At 43.4% G+C, this 17,089-nt stretch overlaps 1 protein-coding gene across 3 annotated transcripts in view; it reads left to right on the top strand.

Annotated features, from left to right (window-relative positions):
* Nucleotides 1-9,799, top strand: part of lzts1 (leucine zipper, putative tumor suppressor 1) — a 33,399-nt gene extending 23,600 nt beyond the window's left edge. For all 3 annotated transcript variants that reach the window (XM_076270168.1, XM_076270170.1, XM_076270169.1), the window contains exons 2-5: nt 1,832-2,331; nt 4,368-5,414; nt 6,175-6,369; nt 6,806-9,799. In XM_076270168.1, coding sequence (XP_076126283.1) covers nt 1,981-2,331; nt 4,368-5,414; nt 6,175-6,369; nt 6,806-7,378 — 2,166 coding nt within the window. In that variant the 5' untranslated portion in view covers nt 1,832-1,980 and the 3' untranslated portion in view covers nt 7,379-9,799. The remainder of the gene's footprint in view (nt 1-1,831; nt 2,332-4,367; nt 5,415-6,174; nt 6,370-6,805) is intronic.
* Nucleotides 9,800-17,089: the final 7,290 nt, after the last annotated feature.

Raw genomic sequence — 17,089 nt, forward strand, 5'->3', positions numbered from 1 at the left:
GTGGGGGTCCCTGTGGATTGCCAGATCAGCAGATCAGAAGCAGTGGCATATGGAGAGAAAAGAGAGAGAAAGAGAGAGAGAGAGTGAGAGAGCAAAAAGGGAGGGTGAGAGAAAGATACAAACAGAGAGGTAAATCAGAGAGAACAAAAACAAACCAAAACAGAGATTGGGAGAGAAAGAGAGATAGGGAAAGAGAGAGGGAGAGAGTAACAGAATGAAAAAAACAGTGAGGGGGAGCATTGGAGAGACAGGTAGATGGAGAAAGAAGGAGTGAGAGAGGTGTAAAAATGATGTAATGGAGTGACAGAAAGGACTCTCCACTGATAATCCCTCTTGAAAAACACCTGTGCCAGGATGCCTCTCGTCAAATTGTCTCTAATTGGCAGTGTTAGATTTCAGCTGCAGTGGCAAGCTGTCGATGCTGGCTTTGGGATTTCCCCTCAGAATTCATAACAAACTGTGTATCGCACTCTTTCTTTAGTCAGGAAAGTCAGGCATGTTTTAAAATAAACATATTTTTAAATATTTCATTTTATCATTTAAGTATGCAGCTGCATCCTTTCTGACCATTGTCACCCACTCAGACAGACATTGAAAAAATTCCCCAAAGCATCCAGGACCAGTTTTGTGGGGTAACAGGTTTGGGTATAAGGCGCACTTTCTATTGTTCTATTGTTTGCTTACTCCATGCTGTGCAGCAGAGGTAGCAGGCAGGATGCTTTATTATGTTGGCAGGTTATTAGAAGACCATACTATAAGAGTGGGATCTCCAAAGCTGTTAATACTACTACTGTGTGTGTGTGTGTGTGTGTGTGTGTGTGTGTGTGTGTGTGTGTGTGTGTGTGTGTGAAAAGTCTCCATCTATGTGATATCAAAAATATTTTAAGAACCTCAGTGTGTTTTCATATAATTAGGTATTTAGGTCATATAAATATTTTAAAACATTTTCCACATCAAACAATTAAAGGCTTTCCCCTAGATGTCCAGATGTCAACCTTGCATGCTTGTAAGAGATAATGTTAAAATCAGGAAGCTCTGAATAACTGCCATCAGCTCTTATCTCCTTATCGACACACCCAGAGCAGTCCCTAAAGACACGCTTCCTGTTTCTGTGTTTGTCCCTGACCTCAAAATATTTGAGCACAAGCACAAAGAGAAGTAGGCCAAAGCTGAACGTCCTACACATACAATCACTTTTACCTTAACAGTCAACATACTCATTAACACACACGCATGCACGCACACACACAGACACACACACATACACACACACAGAGACGCACACACTCACACACACACACACACACAGAGACGCACACACTCACACACACACACACACACACACACACACATATACATGCACACACACACTCACACACACACACACACACACACACACACACTTACACACACACCACCGGAGAACCACGTGGTGTGTGCTGTTTCTTTTCACTGTTTCCCATTGTTTGTCCAAACGGACAAAGCCTTTACTTGCAAAGAACTGCTAAGAATCTGTCTAACATCAAAATCTTTTTTAAATCAAACATGTATTTAAGAATAAAATTGACCATCTAAATACATTGAAGTAAATTCTTACAGTAATAAAACAATGTTTTCAGAAAATCTGTGTTAAAATTGTTAATTGTTGCATTGTTCTAAAAAAACAAACATGTCTATTTTATGTTAATACATACCCAGTAAATCTGCGTCTGCTTCCCTTTGTGTGCGAGTCTAAACATACACTCACTGATGACCGTCATCACTGTGGATTTTGTTTTCAGCACAACTGACAAATATGTTTTTTTCTGTTTTCCTTTTCATCTCTCTCCAGGCTCACAGATGGGACTACTGGGGACTCTCTCTGGAGGCTATGTGTTCACTTCGCCCTCAGCCAGCTTTAATCAAAACAGCCTCTGATTGCACGCTCATTATCACCTTTTCCTCTGGATCCCCTTGGATGCCCCCAGCGCCATCATCATCATGGGCAGCGTCAGCAGTTTGATCTCAGGACACGGTCTCAACAGCAAGCACTGCCGCGCCTCCCAGCACAAACTCAAAAAGGGACTCCACTCCAAGCGAACAGGCAGGAGTTTGGACGGCCTTTTGAAGTATGGTTTCTCTCAGGACCCCAGCAGCACTAATAATAACAACAAAGGTATTTTCCACTCGGCCAAAAGCGAGGACTTCTTTTACATCAAGGTGAGCCATAAGACCAAGCCTGGTTACCATAGAAACGCATCAGTAGAGGACCGCGATGGAGTATCACTGGATACCGAAGCCGGTCAAGGGACTCCCCCGGAACTAATACCGATGTCTGGAAAACTGGAGAAGGTAACTAAAGTCAAAAGTCAAAGACATTTTGATTATTATCTTTTTTCATTCCAAAGTCAAATCTTGGGTGATCAAAAGCATAGCTATCAGATAAAATAACTTGAATGCATCAATGACTATAATTAAAAAGTTGAATGTTTCAACTGATGCTGTCTGAATTTGGCTGTACTTTTAAAGTAGACTCCTGCTGTGGCCAGCTGCACTACTTATACTTTCCAGGAAAAATAGATTCTGTGCATTTCAAAAAGAAAGCCAGCTCCAGCACACACACATATATTGTGCATTTCTGGAAACTACTGACCCATGCATATAACATTAAGGGGCTTCTCCATCTCTCAAACCAAACCATGCTATTGTTTTTCTCCCAGGCCCCAGACAAGTACAGTAGTATGGCGGCATAATCCCTGGTGGTTTCCAACATTCTCTCCGAGAGCTTACTGTTGTCTACTCCGTTTAATTAAGCCTTGAGATTGACGTGTTAAGAATGCCTTGATCTCCCAAGAGTTTTGGTGTGGGGCGGTGGGTGGATGGGGGAGAGGCCGCGGTTATGCAAGCTGCCCCTGCTCTCAATGGCCCCTTTTATAAACTACGGGTGCCAGAGACACACAGAGCCGTGGCACGGCACAGCAGCCATGGAGTCAGACAGAAGGTATGCTGAGGCGGCGAAATCTTCCCTCTCTCACACTCTCCTGACATACATAATTAATATCATACCAGGGAGTCATCCATCTTTCCGCTCTCTCTGTCTCCTCTCTCTGTCTTTTTTTCTTTCTCTCTCTGTCTCTCTTTCTCTCTCTCTCCCTCTCTCTGACTCTCTGTTTGTCTCGCTCTCTCCATCTCAGTCTCTCTCACTCTTTGACCAAGAGAAGAGGTGGAAAAAGAGAGAAAACAACCCATCCTACCCAACTGTGTCAGCTTGCATTTAGCCCTGTTTTTCTTTTCTTTTTTTGGTAGCTCATTATAGAGAGCCAAAGTCCCGCCCCTTCCGTTTGCCACCATGGGACCTATCTTCGGAAGAATTGTGAACGGTAGTCAATGGTGAAATATAAATTATTTGAATGCCTTGAATTACACTTATGATGTTTGTCAATTTTAAAGTTGTTTTTTTATGTAAAGAAAGTTGCAGTTTGTTTCGTAACTACTGAATTGCAACATTGTGAAAGTTTGTAATTCCAACGACTACAAACCCATCAGTCGTGCTAGTGACATTAGCCCATTCACAGCCTTACCGGAATGTACATGCATAGCAACAGGTGACACATTGGTGACATACATCGTTCGAGATGAGAGATGTAGTCCACTGAGCGGATTCACACAAAACCTAACATAGCTTTTGCAGTCTATCAAACAGCAGTACTTTCTTGATATGAAAAATTATCTTTTTAAATTTACACACATCATGTGAAATTCATGGCACAATTCGAACAGGACCAAAAAATAATTGTTATCTCTCCATTGATTCCCGTTCATATTTTTTCAAAAGATAGGTCCCATGGATTGGAAGTAGAAGGGGGTGACTTTGACTCTCTATAATGGTCCTGTCAACATGAAGCGCTTGGTTGAAAGTGGGGTGATTTATTTATACCGCTGTCATGTCAGTGTTGATTTAATAATGGATGAGCACGCTGGATTCATCCCAAAACCACAGTACAGTATCTGAATAAAACAAGCATACAAGCTGTCTTAATGGTACACTAACTTACAAACAAACTAACCAACTATCTCGCTGACACCAATTACACCTTGTCATACTATACAGTTAGAGATGAGAAGATAGTTAACTGGCTGACAACTCTGAGATCAACAACAGCTTAAAATGAAATGTGACACATGAAATGACAGAGACCGCGTCAAAGCTGTTTAACTGAATTACTGAAATACTGAATTCCTACTGAACCAAATTCATACACTATATACATCAACCAATAAACATTTGTATAGATAGTCAAATGTTTGTTAAGTTGTTTGTTTGTTTATTTCAGAGTGTGGAGAAGTAGGCATTTAGATGTTTTTTTTTCTCCTCTTGTTTATTTCAGAGTGTAGAGAAGGCCCTCATCCGACCCACGGCTTTCAAGCCTGTGCTTCCCAGAAGCAGCAGCTCCTCCATGGAAACGCACAACAGCCTGAACCAGATCCTAGGCCGCGGGCTCAGCCCGTCTGAGCGCTCCAAGGACACCCCAGAGCCCAAACAGGATGCCGGATCGGGCACGCTGACCGACTCGGGCCGCAACTCCATGTCCAGTCTACCAACCCACAGCACCGGGTACAGCAGCCAGCTGGATGGCACCAGTATCGGCACTGGGACCGGTACCGGCATGTCCACAGGCCACCTGGTGCGCTACAGTAGCTCGGCCCACAACGTTAGCCTACAGCAGCACCTGAGCGGGAACTCGTCGGGGCTGAGCGGCGGGTCGGGGTCGGCGTGGCTCGGGGACAGCAGTTCGGGGATTGGCGAGATAACCGTGGGCAGCTGGATGAATACCACGGGCACTAGCAACCAAGCGGTTAACGGGCGAGCGAACGCGTCGACGCTCAGTGACAGCCTGACGGCGGCGATGAACTTGAATAGAGACATAGCCGCCGCGGCTACCGCGTGCACTTCCGATGGTCCACTCAGCCTGGAGTTCTTTTCCGAGACGAACGCGACCAAACCCAAGGCCAACACGCCGGTCTCGGAGGTGGGCTGCGTGCGCTCACCGATCTCGATGGACGAGTCTATGATCCTGCAACTGGAGCGGAGGCTTCTGGAGCGCGAGTCGGAGCTGCAGGAGCTCGTGGTCTGCCTGGAGGACAAGGAGGCGGACACTTGCCAGCTGTTCGAGGAGAAGCAGCGCTACTGCGCCGAGGAGATGCAGGGCCTCAAGCAGCGCTGCTCCACCAAGCTCCGCCAGGCTTCGCAGCGGGCGCTCCGGGCGCAACAACTGCTGCAGCTACAGGTCATCCAGCTCCAGCAGGACAAGGAGCAGCTCCAGGAGGAGGTGGACCGGCTTGAGCGGGAGAGGGAGGCTGCCGAGGGGAGGATGAGGAGCTACGAGAGGGAGAACATCCAGCTGGCCCCCACCCTGGAGGAGACACAGTGGGAGGTGAGAGATGGACACACGGCTGATGCTGTCCTGGTGGTTCATCTGATAGAGCGTAGATCTGATATAGTGGTTGATTCTCTAGGAGGGTCCATAGGCTGCTGTTGTGTAAGATGCCCATATCATAAATATATGTATGCCCATATCATTGCATAAAACCATGGGACATTATGGGGCTGATGAGGTGCACTCATAGGCTTATTGATAAGGTATCTGTGCTTGGGGGAAAGAACATCTGCTAAAAGCATAAATAAATGTAAATGTAACATTAGTTGTATCCTGACATGTGTGGTTAACTGAAGTAAAAACTCATTTGTGTTTGAAGAAAAAACATAAGGAAAAACTATCCAAAAAATATTGCAGTGTTAATGGAGTGGAACAGTTCAGTCATGTACAAAATACATGCACTGCATCATTCAACTTCTGAGCTGCTAAATATTTGTAAAGTTCAGACATGGTGCAAACATTTCTTGCAACATCTGCTGAATTGGCTGCCTAGTCGGACAAACTTGCTGCTATACCTTCATTCAGTGCATTTACTGTATGTGTGGGTTTACTGAGAAGTCTTGCTGGGGACAGATCAGCTTGTCTGCACAGAAAACAGAAGAAAACGTGCCTGTAATTGGGGGAAATATTTTCTTGTCTCTATAGTGCTGCTGAGACTGTAAGATGCTAATGAAACCTGGCTTGTTTATTGGGCAGGGCACAGAGTTGAGGCGAGGCGTGATAACCCCTGTTCATTCTCAGCATGTTTCATTTGCAGGTGTGCCAGAAATCGGGGGAAATATCGCTCCTGAAACAGCAACTGAAAGACTCGCAGGCAGATGTCGGACACAAGCTGAGCGATATCGTCAACCTCAAAGCGGCACTCAGGGAGGCCAAGAGCAAGATGGAGGAGCTGGAGAAGAAGAACAAGGAAAACGAAGACAGCATCCGCTCTCGTTGCGCAGAAGTCGAGGTACAGACTCCCTCTTTCTTTGGAGTTGTACTCCACTTTTTCCTTTAAACACAATCTAGTTCATCCCTATGCATCACACATAAACCTCAAAAGTGCTCTCTTGCATGCAGAAAGACTGGTGGGGTGAATGGTGAATGGTTTTGTTTGACCTCTTGAGTCAATCTAAAAGTTAAATAGGCAGTTCTTACTTGCCCAGTTAAATGAGAGGAGGGATTCTCTCAAGTCCACATTTGACAGTGCTTGACTTCTGAGAGCAGAACTTAATGCTGGTATTGTGTGAATTCCCTGATAGCAAGAAGAGTAAATATGTGAAGATATAAGTAGATCCTGTACAATTATGGTATATTTACCCTACACAGTGTAAATGTCAGAAGCAACAACACAATAGTTACATATAATCACTTCCTAAACTGTGAATATGTTATCCATTTGTCAGGTATGCCAGAATGAACTACAAAGAAAGAAAAATGAGGCAGACCTTCTGAGAGAGAAGGTGGGCCGCTTGGAGACTGATATCAAGGGCATGAAGCAGGAGCTGAGTCTGGCCAAGGAGGAGCAGGTGAAACTGCAGAGCAGCAGAGCCAAGCTGGAGGAGGAGCACCTGAAGCTGCAGATCACTAGAGCCAAGATGGAGGTCTTTGGCAAGGCTGAGGCAATGGATCAAGACAACGCTGAGAGAAACAGGCAGAGAGACGCAATGGCGGACACTGACACCCTGCAAAGGGAGGTGGAGAGGATGAGGAAGGAACTGATGGAGGAGAAACAAAAGAAAGACAAGATGGTGAACAACTTCCAGCAGGAGAGACAGACGTGGAACAAGGAAAAGGACAAAGTGATCCGATACCAGAAGCAGCTGCAGTACAACTACTTGCAGATGCACAAAAAGAACCAAGATTTGGAGAAAATCCTGCGGGAGCTGACTGCAGAGATGGACAGCCGGACTGAGCTTGACATGGACATTCACAGTCCCCCGCTTCGCTACGACAACATGGTTGCCACAGAGATATAAGGTTAGGGATGGATGAAGCCATGGAATCCTTTTCTGTTTCAATGGTTAAAGCAATGACATCACCATCATGATGTTTTTCATCAATCTCCTTCATCATCACCATCACCATCATCATCACCACAAAGATGTATGGATTATTTACAGCACCAGGAGTGGATGACACATCATCATCAAGAATCAATGCAACAATAAGAAACCAGTTTATCATTGTCAGAGCTAAATCAATTTTCAATGTTGTTTGAATACATCAAGGTCAGGGTGGGAAGCCATAGTTTCACGATCCTTTTGGGTTGACAAGAGACAGCCTTGAAAGGTGCTAATATGGATGCGTGGTTAATAAATGTGCTCACTGTGCTCAAGACAGAGCACATGATTGGATAACTGCACTAGCTAATGAGTACTGACCCAAATCCAAATCCAAACATCTTTGCTGACTAGCAGATAAGGAAGTGTAGCGCAGCATTTCCAGACTATAATCCCACTGACATCTGACCTGATATGTAGCCTGGCAACAGCAGGCTAAAGTGAGGCTAAGAAGAGGGAAATGACAGTGACACGGTCCTGTTTTCCCTGTTATCTGCCCAAGAGTCTTTATAAAAGTATGCAGTTCTTGAAACCCCAGTTCTAACCTGGAAATATGTATTTTCTTGTTCCGATTGTACAGATACCATATACAGTAGTCGTGTTAGTTGAGATTTCTGCAATGTTTTAAGTGTATACAGCTGAGATACACATATGGTTCACTTCATTCAAAATAAAGACTATACCATGGCTAAATATACGGTATACAGAATATTCTAATCAGTTCCCGAACTATGTGTATGTATGGATATACAGTATTATATCCTCACAGGACAGAGATGTGTTGAATGTAATGCAGCCCATTAGTAAGAAACATAGCTATAAGCATATAGTTATAAAGACTAAGCCCTCACTCCCCCACTGAGACAAAAAAATATCACCCTGGTATATTAACACACTAATGTTGAAACATGATACTTTACCTTATCAGATCTATGTCCAAAGTCAGATGTATAGCCACAAAGCACTTGAACACTAACGGTTGAATGTTCATACGATGCACTAACGGGTATATGTGGCTTGTGCAAACAGTGTTCTTGTGAGCCTTAACTTCACTGATAAGACGGCTGTCACCGCAGATGCAGCTTACATCTGCCACACAACACCTGTACAAGATATGGCAACAGGATCTCTCTCACAGGAGACTAAATGGCACGTATAATACAAAAATTATATATGTTCCCTCTAATTTTAATTTGATATCAATCTTTGCTCACTGGAAAGCCTTACAATTCAGTCAGATTTTTTTGTTTTTATAGAAAAGACAGTTAGTTGAACCAAATGAATATGCAACAGCAATACCATTGCTAATTACTAATTGTGAACAGTTCCAAAGTGTTTAATATTGAAATTAAGGCATTTTTGAGACGACAGAGCAGCTTGTTAAGAATGGGTAAACACACTGCATACATACTGATTGGTGTTAAAGGTGACACCAGGTCCAAAAGAAGCCCATGTCTCTCTGCATGACCCCAACTACCTAACCTACACTTAATCAGTCGTCTGGTCAGTGGGGAGTCTTTCTCAAATCTCAGTATTTCAATGCCCATTTGATATAAGAAGTCCAAAAGCCCCCTAATGATTTTCTTTGTCAAACAAAAAAATCAAATGTAGTGACACTGATGAGAACCTAAGATATGTTAGACAAAAGTGATAAATTGAGGGCAGAAAAAGTTTGGCATCCACTCAGTGACCTCCAAAAATAACAATACAAAATGTCTTCCCATCTTTCAAAACCCCTTAATGCGTTACTGTCTGGAGAAACAGGGAGGGTTTAAAGAGCACTGAGGCTTCATATGACAGTTGCATGTTATTTATAGAATGGATACAAGGTAGAGATTAAAATCCAATAAAACTGATATTTTGAATGTTAAGACCTGCAATAGGTTCACCATGGCGAGCTACAATGACACTATTTTCAATATCCTACTTCAGGTCTCTCAAGCATTTGTTTTCTTTTTCTTTTTTTTTCTTTACTTGATGGAGATGGTTCACTGGGCACAATGTACTGTTCACAACATCAGATGTTCTACTATTGCACATATGTCCAGAATATAGCCTAGAACTGTAGCTTTCTTTTTGTCTTCTGTCTTGTCATATCAATGTCTGGGTTTCGTATATATTCCACCCCAGCTTTGTCCACACTCTCACTCCACATCACTTACTATGGGTATTGTGACATAGTCCTAAGAACTTTTTCAAATACTATTCTCACCAACACTAAATGGTTACAGTGGCTCCCAAATAAGGCATTCCACAGATGAATTTTTACCCGATGTACGTATTGTATATTTCTATTTATTTTAAATAAACAAAAATAAAGAGGCTCTTTGAAAGAAAGATGTTTTGATCAGTGTATTCCTCCATACCCCAACCCTTAATGCTACAGTATATGGATCTTCATACCACAGCCACAAATCAGCATTATGCACTCTGTGACAGTTTCCCTCCAACAGGAGTGGGAAGATTAGTGACAATAAGCACGTGTCTGTTTGAGATGATTTAACACACACACACACAAAAGCGGGGGGGATTTAATGCATGGCAGAGGACACCGGTTGAATCTGTCGCTAACTCACACTCAATCCTCCTCCTCGGCACCTCTGGGTGAACTCCTGCTCTTTGTGTGTGTATCTTATCACTGCTCCTGTGCTTCTTAATCCTCTTGGTAGAATAATCCATTTCACTTTTTTTTCTTTTCTTTTTTTCCTCTATTTGTGCAAAGAAAATAAAAAATAAAACCCAAACTCTCCCATCAGGAGGGTTTTTCTTTTATGTCAGTCCAGCCTCCTCTCCGCCTCAGCAGCTTAGCCCCCTGTAGCACAATCAGGGGGTCGGACGTGGAGTATCAGTCCTGAAATCAAATCAAAAAAAGCCTTTGTCTGTGTTCAGATGCGGCTGTCAAACACAAAGATATATCCACAAAGCCCCTGCATGTTCTTAAACAGACAATGCCTAATTGAACTTTTCATCCTGTTGTAGGAAAGCCTTCGTTTGGCGTGTTGATGAGAAAGACAGAAGCTGCAGGTGGATTAGTTATATTGCCAGGCCCGCTACACATATTGAGCTCATTCATCATGTTCAGTTGTATTGCTAATGATTCAAGGTTAATCACTGATAAGGAGCCCAGCATTGTCTGCTAAAGTCTGACGAGCAGAGGGGGCTGCATGTGAGACAAGAGCCCTGCTTGGACCAACAACACACTATTGACAATTCCTCAAAGACCGCCCCAGAGGATTGTCTCGGAAATTATATAAAATATTTGTACCTTGCTCAAATAGCAGTTTAAATACCAACTAATTCAAGTGAGAGAGGGGAGGGGGGGTGGTCCTGAGAGATGCATGTCAATTGAAAACAAGGCAGTATCCAAGGTATCAGCTTGAGCTAGCCTACCATAGGTGCCAGATTAGGTCTATCCAAGTGCCAGCTGCGATATGGGACATCATAAGACACGTTTGTGCCATCCGCCTGACACCCCCCCCCCCCCCTTCCACGTGATACCCCTCACCCCTGTCATCAGGACACAACAGCCTTGAAGCCTGCGGACTGAGTAATTGCACCACAGTCAAGCCACAGGCCACGGGCCACGTTATGATAATGGCGTTGGCCCCCGTTGGGAGGCTAACATGCGGCTGTCAATCACACAAGAGGAGAACAATGGCATGAATGACCCAGGAGGTGTGACATATGTACAGCAGACAGTACCAGGGGAATATTATACAGCTGAAGAAGTACAGAAGCAAACTGGACAGTAGGACAATACAGGATCATTATGCTGCTCGATAATACATACTTTGTATGCAAAAAAAGTAAGTGAAAAATGAGTGATACATTATTTATTAAGAAACACTTTGTAGCACTCTTGTATTATATCAGACCGCTGCAAATAAATAGTACACATTTCCTTTTTAACAAAGAGTTAATCACTTTTAATTAATTTTGCATTGATTTTGTAGTTGTTCCTCTGCAATACATTTTTCATCTTTCTAAGCCATCTCGTATTTACAGCAGGTCTCCTGATCCGAATCTGGGGGTCAGTGAACAGCTTGCATGGGGTGTTCAGTGACCATTTTCATTTAGATAGCGGAATGGGGAATGGGGGAAGGGGGCAGCTCTGTCGGGTGTTTTTTTTTAGGCGGGGGTAGGGGGCATTTTTAAATCCATCTGCTCTCTCCCCCTCTTCTTTATCACCAGCAATCCCCCTCCCAGCAAATAACCCACTCTGGCTTTCCCTGTTGTCTCTGCTACGCTAAATGCTACACACACACACACACACACACACACACACACACACACACACATATGCACACACACACGCACACACACTCAGTATTTTTTTTTCTCTTTTTCTCTTTCTCTCTCTCTCTCTCTCACACACATACACACACACAGACTCACATTTGTACGTTTAGTTACATGGACAAAGAGCTAATGTCTGCATGCACACACACACACACACACACACCACACACACAGACACACACACACAGAGACACACACACACACACACACACACACACACACCACACACACACACACACACACACACACACACACACACACCACACACACACACACCACACACACAAACACACACACCACACACACAGATACACACACACACACACAGACACAGACACACACACACACACACACAGACACAGACACAGACACACACACACACACACACACACACACACACGTGTGGCGCATGGAGCCCTGGGTCCAGCTGAGCCTGTGGGCCAGGGGAGCAGTTATCAGCTCTGTTACACACTGCAGCTCCATCGCACTGATCCCACACGCCTGCGGGAGCCCCCCCATCAGAGACACACCTCCTTTTCTTCACTCTGTTTCTTCCTTTCAGCACTCTCTCTCTCTCTTTCCTCGTCTCATCCTCACTCTGTGTATTTTCTTTCTTTCTCTCCCTCTGTCCTGCTCCCTCTTTCTCCATTTATCCACCCCTCTCATGCTGTTTCTCTCTGTCTGTCAATGTTTCTTGTTCTTTCTTGTTCTGTTTCTGTCTTTATCCCTCACTTTCTCTGTATCTCTGTCCCTTTCTCTTACTCCCACCCTCCTCTCTCTCTTCATGATAGATGCTTCTTTTACCCTAAATCTCAGGCACCATCATTTGTACCTTTCTGAGTTTCTTTCATTCCTTTTTCTCATTTCTTTCACTTTCCCTACTCCTCTAATGCCTCCATTTTCTGAATGATCTTTTTTTATTATTACTTTTTATCCAGCTTTTCCCTATTCTTTATCACTTTAGCGCTTTACCAGAGGCCAGAAACTTGCCTCTCTTTTTGGACAAAAGACCTCCATTTCTTTTGTCTATCCTGTTGCTTGGGTTGCAGTGCTTTTGGTTTAAAGGAAGCTGTGCGCTGATGAGTGAAGGGAGAGGAGCCATTATTACAGGCCTCATCTCAATGACACTCACTCTAATGACACTTCAGTTTTACAGCACCGAAATCTTTGTATCTCCATTTCCACATTAGATAGCAGCAGCCATTCACGATCACCCATTTAGCCTCCCCTGTCATTTTCCTTCAAAGTGGGTGATTCTATGTCAAGTGTGTGGGATGTTTCATTAAACTGCTGGTAATTTGAGTAAAAAAACAGAACCTTAATTTAAAAAACAGAACCTTAGCTAGACTTTCACATTGCAAATTAACTTAGGCATGGGGGAGGGAACCATTTGACATAGCAAAAGCTTGTGGCTTAAGACATGGTCCCAGTGTAAGTGAAGCTGGGTTTTATTTTATGTTCGCAAATACAAACTGTCAGGAGTACTAGATCTCAACCAGAGAGAGAGTTAGCAAGTCACGTGAATAGACAAGACCCTGAGGGCACCTCTAGTCATATTAGAAATGTCACAAACCATTACAGCCACTGAATCTGTTTGACAAGTAAATCTGCTGAGATATGCTATCTTGCAAACAACAGATCATACCCCGCAGTGACATCATCAGTTTCAGGCACACCATAGATGCTGTTGAGAGCCACAAGTCCTGTATCTGGAAGACCGAGAGGCGTTAGGGACACAGAGATGAGATAGCACCGCATGGTCCTGTCTGCAGCCTACTGTGGCACAGGCACAGAATATTCCTTCAAAAAATGAAAAATCATTCAGTGGGAAATTAAACGTTCAATGGTTTGGATTCAGATGATAACAAAGTAGTCCATAGGCTATAATCTCTCTGGGATAATTGTGTCAAATAGCAGGAAGTTATTACATCAAGCAAAATTCAACTCTATACTGTGCAATTGCACACTAAAGCTTTAAAACTATATTGAATTCAAACACTTCCCATGAAACTGTAATTTTCCTACTCATCAAATAACATGTTAATTTTTGAAAATAGAACTGCCTAGCAGTCCCTCAGGACTGGTTTCCTGTGAGAATACACTCTGTCCATGCTAACCTTGAGGTTCTCACATCCAAGCATATTGATATGACGCTGCCAAGGACAGATCACTGGTTTAGCATCATGCAAACACCTTAATCCTGTATTGCCTTACTGTCATTCAGCCAGTGGAAGAAAACATATCCTGGTGCCTGCTAAATCAACAGCTATGGCATTCTGCTAATAATATTAACTATCTTTTCCTCCGCAAAGATGACACACTTGCAAATCCTTGATGATCTTTGCATTACCAATTCCCCCCGGTGGAGGCTGCTGAAATCTCCTGTTCCATAGTGATGAGGCTAGCAATTAAAGGAGAATCTCAGGGAGAGAGAGAGAGAGAGAGAGAGAGAGAGAGAGAGAGAGAGAGAGAGAGAGAGAGAGATGCACAGGGACACAATTGTGTGTCAATTAAACAGTACTGTGTGTCTCATTTATCGATTCCACTTGCGCAAACAACACACACCCTCATAGAGTCTCTTCTGAGTACCAAGTGGCTTGTGTGTGTGTACAGCAGAAGTCCTTTATCAGGTGAACTGGCCCAGCAGGGAGTGTGTATAGTGCTGGCTTTTCAACCTATAATCAATTCAGCTACTGTACTGATACAGTTAATTAGCAGACCAAGGCCATTGATTGGTTGAGCAGTCATCACCATCTGCTTTGGGGGGGGAAATAAATTTACCATACGGAGTTGCTCCCTGATCATCTCCACTGGAAAGTACTCAGAAAATGCCTTATCCTGTTTTAATTAGAGCTTAGAAGGTTATTTGATTCTCTATAATGAGTATTTAAAGTAAATAAGAATTCAGAGCAGAATGTATGCAATTCGGGCTATTTTTTCAGCCAAATACATATACCAAGTGATAACAAGCTCTTGTAATGTTTTCATTCAACTTCTAGTTCTGCAGCTCTCTGGTGGGTCTTAAACCCCAATAAACATCATTTTTTATAAGACCAGAAAGACTGTAAAACATTGTAAATGTCAAGTAGGATTTTGAGTAATGGCACATTGATTCAGACTGACTCATTCTCTTCAGCATGTGATTACCCTGCAACTAACAGTGCCTCGACTTGGCCAGTATTGATTGATGTTGCCCTCTTTGGCTGCAAAATGATATTCTATTATTCCAGTGTTACATTATATGGACTGCAGTAGATTTAATTCAGTCGTGAAACCCCAGCTGTCAGTCCATTTGTGCAAGAGCAAGGGGTCGATCAATCACATGCAAGACTCCTTATCTCTGAAGAGATTAATGAAGAGGATATCCTTCCACAGAATGACACAGAAGGAACTGTGATAAACCATACAACTCACAATTTATATCTCCAGGTCAATACCATGATGCTTTTTTGTATTTTGTTCTAAGGGGTTGTAAAATAGAAGATCCCCAAAGTTGACAGATTGCATCACTGAAAATACATCATAACCATGCTGTCTGTACCTACAGTTTTATGTTCTGTAATCAAAACAACATATTATTATTATACATAGAAGGTTTGCTGAATCCCTGAATCCTGAGTCCCATTCCTCTTTGCACTGCAGTCGGAGGGGTGATAATAAACCAACATCTGTCAGCCAATCCAAAGATCTCTGGAGGATGATGCTTAAAAGTTGTGTGCGTGAGTGAATGTGTGTGTGTGTGTGTGTGTGTGTGTGTGTGTGTGTGTGTGTGTGTGTGTGTGTGTGTGTGTGTGTGTGTGTGTGAGAGAGAGAGAGAGAAAGAGAGAGAGAGAGAAAATACATCATAACCATGCTGTCTGTACCTACAGTGTTCTGTAATCAAAACAACATATTATTATTATTATACATAGAAGGTTTGCTGAATAACTAGACCTGAGTCCCATTCCTATTTGCACTGCAGTCGGAGGGGTAATAATAAACCAACATCTGTGTCAGCCAATCCAAAGATCTCTGGAGGATGATGTCTAAAAGTTGTATGTGTGAGTGAATGTGTGTGTGTGGTGTGTGTGTGTGTGTGTGTGTGTGTGTGTGTGTGTGTGAGAGAGAGACAGAGAGAAAGAGAGAGAAAGAATGTGTGAAGACATCATTATTACACTCCTAATCATGTTCAGCATGTTGCAGTGATTCTGCATACACTCTCCTCTGAACACACTCTATGAGCTTCTCCGTTTCGCTTGCCCCCTTTTGCCGTCCTTATCTAATCTTTATCACTGGCTTCATTAGTATGGACACATGTACACCTGCTTTTAGCTGGGAGAACAAAAGCCTGGACAGGTAGGAAATCTGTCTCGGTGTCCTATCGAAGCAGGGGGAGTCCTCGCCAAGGTTTTGGCCAGTAGTCTGCGATGGTCCCTGGTACTGTGCCAGATGCCCCTGCTATCATAAATGCCAGGGTCAAGGTCAAAGATAGAGTCTCTCGCTCTCCCCCCGTGCGCTCAAGGTTAATTATTTCTCATAAACATTCATTTTCCGCTTGTGGTGCAGCCCAGGACAAGGGGATCGGAGGGTGTGTGTGTGTGTGTGGGAGGGGGAGGGGGGGGGGGTGCTAGGAGGGACTCTGGAGGCCTGGTTTCCAGATTCATTTGTGCAAGCCCCTCATTAACACTGTGCACCTTGAGTCTCACATTTCAAAGCAATTAGGTTATACTCCTATGCGGTGGGAGAAAGGAAAGCTCTGTTCTCTGTTCAGAAGAGACCAATGATAAGGGAGCAACAGCAAGATGAGCTGTCATGTGGGTTAGTCTACAGTACAGTTGACTCTTTACTATGCATCAGACAGTACATTGAAACTACAGTTTATTATGCATTGCGGTAACAACTTTTGGATGCAATGTAAATCACTGCATTACAATCCATATAGGTGAGGTTAGGTTAGTAGGACTGTATGGCACTGCTCTTAATCATCATCACTCTCAACCTGGAGACGTCAACATGAAAGATAGTAGGTCGAGAGCTTTCGCAGTCTTTTTTCCCATGATTGTAACACGATGAAGGAAGCAGAAAAGTGAAGAAAATAAATAAAGTATGACCCTGGACATATTCCTAAAAAACAGCAACTAAGTGTTGCACTTCCAGTGTGCATGCAAGCTTGTGGGCCCTTACAACCTTGATATTTTCTAAAAATGTACAAAGGAAATAGATTACCTGGCTTGTTTCTAGGTCCCTGTCCAGCCTTGGGTGTTTTGAATCTTCTAGTGTCCTTTTCATCCGTTGAGATGCCCTGGTTGTTGCAAGTCGTCGGTGTACGTCCTGCCCACAGTCATTTTC

This window comes from Alosa pseudoharengus, unplaced genomic scaffold (assembly GCF_046254945.1).
Source record: "Alosa pseudoharengus isolate Yale_2024_CS ecotype anadromous, Long Island Sound unplaced genomic scaffold, YU_APseudo_1.1 YU_APseudo_1.1_scf_6, whole genome shotgun sequence".
NCBI classification, from domain to species: Eukaryota; Metazoa; Chordata; class Actinopteri; order Clupeiformes; family Clupeidae; genus Alosa; species Alosa pseudoharengus.